The sequence below is a fragment of the Otolemur garnettii genome, unplaced genomic scaffold (genome assembly GCF_000181295.1).
Source record: "Otolemur garnettii isolate 467f Iridium unplaced genomic scaffold, OtoGar3 scaffold00057, whole genome shotgun sequence".
In the NCBI taxonomy this organism is placed as follows: domain Eukaryota; kingdom Metazoa; phylum Chordata; class Mammalia; order Primates; family Galagidae; genus Otolemur; species Otolemur garnettii.
Window position 1 is genome coordinate 6,279,922 of NW_003852452.1, and position 9,517 is coordinate 6,289,438.

The following is a 9,517-nucleotide window of genomic DNA, read 5'->3' on the forward strand; positions in this document are numbered from 1 at the left end:
GAGGAGAGGAGAGGAGAGGCGAGGCGAGGCGAGGCAAAGCGAAGCACCAATGCATACAACAAGGTGATATGCTAATTGACAAAAATGTTGTCACCAGATGCGTGCAGGAACCTAACCCTGTATTTCCCCTAGGAACAATAGGTCAGTGCTTGCTAATTCCACATACCATGAATAACAAAAATTGCCCATGTGCAAACTGAGAAAGGACACCTAGAACTTCATCCAACACAAATATTAGCATTTTTTAGTAAATCTTTCCTTATCATCTTTTCTTTAACAAATATGTCTATAGCATCTATTAAGAGAAAAGCACATTAAGTACTCCCCCTTCAAGTTGCTGAGAGTTCATTATAAAGATAAGACATAAATATAAGTAGAAAGCATTAGGACCAATTAAAAAAATAAATAAAATGCCAAGTGCCTCAGGAAAAGAGATTCATTCAACAACATGGTTTTGCTTCTTCATAAAAGCAGGTAAAATAGAGCTTTTTAAAGATTCCCAGGTGTCCCAAGGTGCAGCAAAGTTTGGGAACCACTGCTCTGAGCCCTTAAAATTTAAAAGTCTCATCTGTAAACCAGCAGCATCAGCATTACCTGACAACTCATTGGAAATTCAGATTCTCAGGCCCCAGTTCTAGACCAAGAGTAGCAGAAATTGGATTGTCATTGGCTCTCCAAGCAATCTGCTATATGATAAAGTTTAAGAAGCATGAACTATAGAGTTTAAAGCAGTGGTTCTCAGCCTTCCTAATGCCACGAACCGTTAATATAGTCCAAAGGGGTCGTGACCCACAGGCTGAGAACTATTGGTTTAAAGTCTTAGAAACACTGGGTTCCACATTGGAATCACCTGGAAAGACTGCTTAAAAAAATAAGTAAAACCTGTCTCTCACCTCTAAGACCCTGATTTCATTGATCTCAGTGTGGCCAGGGCATGGACAGGTGTCAACACTGCCCCAGTGACTCTAATTTACAGCCAACTTGAGAGGCACTGTTCTAACTCAGCCTCTAGCTCTTGATATGTAAGGGTTACTACCAGGATTAAATAAGATAATATTTATAAATAATGTAACACAAGGCTCAGCACATACAAAGCATCAAGGGTTATATTATAATAATATTTCTTAGCAAGTATTAATTAATGGTTAGCTTTAATACAATTAACAACAATACATGTCAACACAAAATCTGTACTGTATAGAATAGGGTTTCAATGGTTCTGAATAGTAACATACTAACACCTCTATACAAAGTGAGGCTTGGAGCCTTGCAATGGGTCTGTGCACTTTATAGTAAGATCCTTTTATCATTTCCTTAAGCAAAATCTCTTGGTTAAAGTTCCAGAAGGACTCCATTTTTGCTGACTTAAATCTAAAATGAGCAACGTCATAGTAAGGATTAAAATTCCCAACTCTGGGAAAAGAAGGCCAGAGATGACCTGGATCAAGTAAAACCTGCAGAGGGGATTTGTTTATAGGCTTCTGCTGGTGGAACAGAGAAGAGGGAGAGATGGACTCTCACATAGGTCAAGATCCAGCCACATTTCTCACAAATGAGAACCACCATGAAACACCTAGGAAGCTCAACCAGGGGGTTTCTTGACAGTGTTAGTACAGCAACTCTTTACCCTCCCTGAAAGGACACACAATGTCTGCATTTTTATCTAGGTACCTTTAGCCTAACCTGCCCGAAGTCAAGGAGAATACTGCTCTAACAAGGCTAATGAAGAGCTAAAGCAGCAGTTCTCAACCTGTGGGTCGCGACCCCTTTGTAACAGTGAAAATACATAGCGGCATTAGGAAGGTTGAGAACCGTTACACTAGACCTGATAATATGGGAAGGACTCCTTGATGCATCTACAGCAGTGGTTCTCAACCTTCCTAATGCCGCGGCCCTTTAATACATTTCTCATGGGTCACAAGCCACAGGTTGAGAACCGCTGCTCTACAGAGAGCATCGGAGAGCTACTGTCGGAAGGTAGACAGATGTAGGCAAAAGAACTTAACTAGGATAAAATAGTCAAATTCAAACAAAGGAATGTAAGATACTCTCTTGCCTAAGTTCTGGCTCTCTCATTATCAATCCCATACCCCCTCACTCACTCAGGTTTAACTACACCAGCGGCCTGACTGGTCCCTACTTAAAGGCACCTCGTAAATTTCCATTTTGTGTTCCTCCTTCTTGAAACACTCCTTCCAGATAAAAAGGACTTGATCCCTCAGTTCACTCAGGTCTTTTCTCAAATATCCTAACTCAGAGAGGCCACCTCTGAACAGTCTTACCTAACAGAACTTTCCACACCCTGCAATTTTTCTTCAAAGCATTTCTCTCACCTGACCTTATATTTTAAGTTTATTGGTTTATTCACTGCCTGCTCCCCCCATCTGAAAGTGCAGTTTGTTCACTGCTGTCTTCCCAACGCCACAGGCAATGCCTGGCGTGTCGTCCCTGTCCACTGAGTATCTGTTGACAGAATGACTACACAGATGAACAGATGGACGGAGGAATGAAGGAAATGGGATATTTGACCTAATAGAAATAAATGATACAAGCAAAAACAAAAATGCTTTTGCATTATTTTCCATTTTAATAACCACAGGCCATACACACTATGAGAATAAATGATTCTTATAAATTTTTCAGAATTTTTTTGGTCTTACACATTTTAATTATTTATAAGAATAAAACAAACTAGGTTAATCTACTCACAAAAGAGGCACCATGTTTTACACACTTGTTCTCAGCTGATGATGCCTGCTCCCTCGATATCACAAAAATTATATTAACATTATGATTTTCATTTCTTACCTCCTGGCACAATTATACAAAGAAGAAACATCATATATATATATATATATATATATTTTTTTTTTTTTTTTTTTTTTTTTTTTTTTACCTTGGAACCAAGCAGTCAGCTCTCTGAAGAGTTGTGGCATCCAGTTCAAAGAGGGATGCAATGTCATTTCCATGTGGGACAGAGACTAAAGTGTACATGATTTTCTCCCCTGCCTGGCGCTTCTTCTTTGAAGTTGGAAGGTCTCCATCTCTCTGTTGAGGAAGTACAAAGTTATTTATTTTTGTCATGTTTGATACTCAACTCACCAATTAATCAGAAGATAAAGTTTAAATCTGCATGTTACTTCTTCACATCATCCAGAAAGAGGAGCTCGGGCCTGACAGCCTTTGAGGTAATTACTATCAACAGTAATAAGTTGCACGCTTCTGGGGTGGGGAAACTTGATCTGCACGTCATTGAGGCTAATAGTCCAAGAGTTATGGATCCTCCCTTTGTTCCCTTAAACCTATTCACAAAGTTGTAGTTTTGACCATTCCATATTTAAAACAAGCACAGAGAAGAAACAGTATGTTGAATGCTCCAGGTTGCATAAGTTAAAGAGCAAGCATGGCAGCATTTGGGAGCTCACACCCAGCTCCCAGAACAAACTGGACATTAACTTGGAGAAAGGAGAGTAAACAGTAACATTCCCATTCAGTTCATCAGCATGTTCCGTAAGATCCAAAAACACACTATAGTTACATTAAAAACAAGATACAAGGAGATCACACACAGAATCTTTGGTGATGATGTGAAATCTGGTCAATATTTCCAGCACACCCTACCTCACTGAAGCAGGGAACAACACAAGATTAATGATTATGTATTTCTACTTGAACTTCCCCAAGTCCCAATGCCTCATGGAAGGACGGGATGCACAAGAAACAGAAGAACAGTACAGTAAATGCAAGATGAGCTTGGTAATTAAGTCAACAAATACAGTTACTTATCCATATTCATGAAAGCAAGGGAATTTTAAAATGAGAGAGAGAGGGAGACATAGGCAAACCGACAGACTGCCATCACGCTACCACAGGAAGGTGTGTGAAACTGAAAGAAGGAGCGGAACTTAAAAGGGAAACACGAATAGTCTACCCCACTGACAAATGTTCATTTAAGGACAACTGTGAAACGAGATAGCACAGTTGATCATTTCAAAACAGCCCCTTGGAGTCCTACCTCCTCCATCACTCCAAGACTGTGAATATCATTTTCCTTAGGTCAGAAAACCTTTTTTTGTTTCTGATTTCTCCCATTAATGGTACACCAACTGGTAGCCCCGCTGAACTGTGAATGGCCAGAGGTCCCCCAATAGGAGCAGGTCTGGGATCTGCCAAATCTCACACGGTATTCTGTTCATCTTTGATCTCTATGTCTTCCCCAGAGACCAAAATTCAGAGTTAAATGAAGGCAGAGGTCCTGCACCAAGATCCCCTGATGTGGTTTGACCTCCATAACAGTTGTTTCTAATCAGTAAATACAAACTCTGTTCACTGATCAGAAAAAGGCACTTAAAACTGGGCACAGTGGTTCACGCCTGTAATACCAGCACCTGGGAGGTGAGACAGGTGGATTGCCTGAGCTCACAGGTTCGAGACCAGCCTAAGCCAGAATGAGACCTCGTCTCCAAAAATCGCTGGGCATTGTGATGGGTACCTGTAGTCCCAGCTATTTGGGAGGCTGAGGCAAGAGAACTGCTTGAGCCCAAGAGTTTGAAGTTGCTGTGAGCTATGAGGCCACAGCACTCTACCGAGGGCAATAAAGGGAGACTCTGCCTCAAAAAAAGAAAGAAAGAAAGAAAAAGGCACTTAAAATACTATACATTATAAATGAAGTGGATATGGAGGGAATAAAATGTACACAGTAAGCAAGTTACATGATGAAGAAAGTGGCAGGCAAAGGGGAGGAAGAAGAAGGTTTAAGAAAAGGAAGTGAAAATTCTAAAGAGAGAAAAGGAAGTTTGTTTTTAACCACATGCTCAGTAACATGAAAACTTGGGGAGAAATAGAACAGGAAAGTTACAGTCACAGAGACATATTATAAAGGAGCTTTTTTCCCCAGATTTCGCAATGCTATGTTACAGCCAAAAGAAAGGACCACCAACCTGCTAAGTGTTGTTAACACACGTGAGAGAGGACTCGTGAGAACACAGAGATTATGAACAAGATCATTCATTTATAGAAATAACCCAGATGCTTTTTATAACTATGTAGAGAATGGGATTTGGGAACAAGTGGCTTACGTGGACTACTGGAAAGGCACAAATAAACTATGATATTAACTAAGGAAAATAAGATATTATCAATTACATTGAACCACAGTTTATAAACAGAAGATCAATGTGTAACCTAAATAAATGAGAGTCACGGAACAAGAATTTAAGTTTCCCTCTCCATTGTCTAGTGTAGATACAATGAATAAGTATACTAGTTTTCATGGACAAATATCACATCCCTGAAAGAAATATGTGTCATCTAATTTCCTGACCTTCCTAAACACCAGTATTCTAATTATAATTTAGTTTTTGATATAGATTTATCCTCAAAAAAATGCACTAATTTACCCAACTATTTAGATATAATCAGCCATTGATAGTTGGCATTGCAGTTTATACTTCAGTCGTTTATAAGTTAATTTAATAGGAGTCAGTTCTCCTTCATTCAATCCTCTTTTGGAATACAAATGAAATAAATTTTCTAGACTTAGATCCAATGACCAGATCCAGGTTCCTAAAGATTATCCTCCAACCCACACTCCTTGATAATGTTTTCCTATAGGGTCCCAACAAGAGTAGTCAGGCACCTCTCTATTCTTACATTCTAACACTGCAACAATGAGAATCTTTTCCAACCATAGAAAAAACTTATTAATTGGGGTTCATTAAAAGAGGACACTTGGCTTTACACTATTTAAGGCTAGTGGTAAAATGTACTATTCTGCCCTTATATGATTTGTTATACATATCCTTATAAAACAGCTTTAATGAAAAGTTCCACATATAGATAACATATTAAAACTGATTACATGTGAATAAGAGCTTCTAACATGTTTAGAAGCTTTTTAAAACAGTGCTATAGTCTTAAGCATTCTGTTTTTAATCTATTGTACTCTGAAATTTGCTTGACAAACTCTCATTTGTAAACAGTTTGACAGTAAACTTTAAGCCAGCCCTAGGAATCTGAATGAGTGATAAGTATACAACTTTTGGGGGTTTTTTTGAGACAGAGCCTCATTCTGTCACTGGGTAGAATGTTACAATATCATGGCTCACAACAACTTCAAATTCCAGGGTTCGAGTGATCCTCTTGCCTCAGCCTCTTAAGTAGGTGGTACTACAGGTGCTTACCACAACGCCTGTCTAATATTTTTTTCTATTGTTAGTAGAGATGGGGGTTTCATTCTTGCTCAGACTGGTCTTAAACTCCTGAGCTCAAGTGATCCTCCTACCTTGGCCTCCTAGAGTGCTAGGATTATAGGCATGAACCACCACACCCAGCCAAGTATACAACTTTTAACATAGGAATCAAGTTTCAATATAGAAAAAAGTCAATATGATATCTTCACAGCATAAAGACAATTCAATTCAAAATTGTATGCTTGTGGCTCTTGTTTATAAACCTATATTGATTTTTAAGAAAAAAAGACACAGAAACACTAGCGCCCTACACAGAATTACAGAGGCACAATGCCCAGACTCCTGCATCATGAAAATACATTCGGGTACAAGACAGCTTTACCAGGTGTTAAATTTAACATCAGCTAGCTTGGACAGTTAGCTATCCAAGTGTCCATTACACTCAATTTAGAGTAATGCAGGGCCTCCCAGAACATCAACGTAGTCTACTGAGCTCTAGGCAAACGGGCATTTTTCACTGGGAAGGGAAAGCACACGGCCTCTCAGGTTAAACACGGAGAAGGTCCCTTCTGGAAAGACAGCCAGTTGACTAATGGCTCTCCGTGTGTCTGCTTCCCTGGGGCCTGCAGGCAGCTGCACAGCAGGCAGCCCCTAGAACACCTTCTCTGTTGACTCATTTGTGAGTCACCGAATTTTTAGCAGAGACATCAACATCACATGGCAGCTCTGTTGTTGGGAGCTGAGACATTCTGTAAGAAACAATGTCTGCGTTTTCAGAGAAGATTCAGTCCTGGGAGCAGCCCGGGCAGCATACTGATGTGTGGGCATCTGTGTTTTTCTTTACATCCTCCGGTGCTCTCACTACTGACTTTATATAATGGGGCACCACACTGCCATTTAAAGCTGCAAACTCCTTTTCTCCTGACAAGGTTCCTTAACAAACTATTACTCTCCAACTAATTCCTAATACAACTCTTTTTTATTTTTCTTTTCCTATCTTCTTATCATGGATGAATATACAGTAAAACTCAAGGAAATTTGGGAGGATCTTCTTTCAGAATTTGCTTCTCCCCCAAATTCTAGAGAACAGAATTTTTAAATACCTTTCAGCAAAGTTTCCTGGTTCTGAAAACATTTCTATTTATATAGGTAAATGTACATAGACCAATGGTTCCCAACAAGAGTAGACCAACAAGAGTAGACTTTTTGACCCTCCTGGGGGGGGCACTTAGAAGTTTCTGGACATACTTTTAGTTGCCACAGTTGGGGACAGAAGGAAACGCTACCGGCCCCTGTTTAGTGGAGATCCCAGATGCTAGAAAATACCCTATAATGCAGAAGGATTTCTGCCCACAAGAAAGACCTACCCAACCCAATGTGTCAATATGGCTGAGGTTGGGCTGGGAAACCCTGACACAGACAAAAGACATTCCCGTGAAAACTCAGATCACATTCCACATAAATATGGTAATGTTAATATGGGTGGTGTTATTCCAAAACATTCCCCTTCAGAGAGCCCTTTGAAAAGACACAGCCTTTCAAGGAGAAGAAACTAATGACTGTCAAGTTCCCAGCTGGGCTTGACACGGTTCCAATGTTTACAGGGTCCCTGTGGATGCTGTACGTTTGTAAGATTGGAAATAATAGACTCTTTTATAGAATAAATACAGCAATTTGTGTCTTAATGGGCGCTCTGACACACACCGCCTCATTTTAGCAGCACCATGCATTAACCTTTGAAACTTCAAAAATGGAAGGCAACATTTTGATAAAGGTTTCTAAATTACAGGAAAAATATTAACTGAGCATTAAACAGAAAACGTGGGGGAAACTGGGAAAGAAAAAATCAGCATGGTCACAATGAACTCAGTGTTACCGGAACCCAGATTGGAGGTAAAACACCATTTTTGGGAAACTGATTTCATATTTTCACAGGCTGGAGATAAACTCTAATGGTTCCTTTGTCTTCCTCTCTAGACAGAAACATAATTATGGCTATGTGGTAAAAATAAGGAACCATATTGTTAGCCTTATCATTCCATATTCCCAGTTTTTACTTTCAAGCTAGATATTCTGGAGAGGGAAAAAAAAAATTAAATCAAATGTCTCCAGCTGGATGTCTCTCTGAAATGACAGATGAGACCCAGTCACAAACTTCTACAGCAAAAGCAGACTCATCTGTGTTGTGTGCAATTAAAGTATTGCCAGTGACAAGTGCTTCAACAGAAGAACACTCTCACCTTCAGAGGTGAATGAAGAAATTGTGTTTTAGAATAAGAAGAAAAAAAACTATTAAGCCTAACACTTGATTAGCACAAAGAGGGAACTTCACTACAAATTTATGGCTTATTTATATTTTCTGCGCTGTTCCGTGAACCTTCTTAGTCTATACAGTCCCTCAGTATCTGTGGAGGGGGTTGGTTCCAGGCCCCCTGCAAATACAAAAATCTGCTCAAGTGCTTTACGTAAAATGCCATAGTATTTGCATATAACCTATGCAGAGCCTCCTATATACTTTAAATCATCTCTAGATTACTTAAAATACCTAATACAATGTAAATGCCATGTGAACAGCTAATAACTATACTGTTTTTCCATGTATATTATTTTTTATTGTTTTTTGCTGAATTATTTTTGATCTGTGGGTAGTTCAATACACAGATGTGAACCCATCTTGTAAGTATGAAGGAAACTGCATCCTCCCATTCTTCTCTGCCCACAATGTTTAACATCCTCAAACATCATGAAGCAGAAAAGAGATGAGCACAGAGATTCAATGCACTTGCACAATCTGATGCTTTGACATGATGTCCTTTTAATAGAAACAAATCTTTTATTCAAGGAGTTTCATCAGTCTGATCTCATTTTATCCTCATGACATCAGGGAAGGTACAGAGGGCAAAGATCTTTATCCCATTACACAGGTGAGGAAACTGAGGCTCAGGAAAAGCTATCTCATTTGTCCAAGGCCACACAAGTTCATGGTCATAGAGCTCACCTGGCTGAAATGGTGCTGAGATCACACAGAATATTATAAAAATAAACCCTGAGAAAGAGAAAAGCAGCCTCTGACATCCAGTAGGTGTCCCTGGACTCCCAGAGAGGCCATGTGTTCTCTGTTGAACGGGAAGAATTTCTGTTGATGTCACAGAACATCAACAGCAGACAAGGCCATTCTGTGATTGTGAAGGATCAGGACAAAAAGACGACCACTCCCTGTTCATGTCTGAACACAGCCAAATAGGAATATTATCCAACCCACAAAAATTACAAAATGATCCTTTCTCCTAGCTAATGTGAGTGACTGCAGTGTCTTCAGAAGTCTG

The 9,517-nt window shown here is 39.5% G+C and overlaps 1 protein-coding gene across 1 annotated transcript in view; it reads right to left on the reverse strand.

Moving 5' to 3' along the window:
- Positions 1 to 9,517, reverse strand: part of ITPR2 (inositol 1,4,5-trisphosphate receptor type 2) — a 482,247-nt gene that overhangs the window by 343,937 nt on the left and 128,793 nt on the right. The window contains exon 11 of the mRNA XM_003792467.3: positions 2,897 to 3,048. Within this exon, the coding sequence (XP_003792515.1) occupies positions 2,897 to 3,048 (152 nt within the window). The remainder of the gene's footprint in view (positions 1 to 2,896; positions 3,049 to 9,517) is intronic.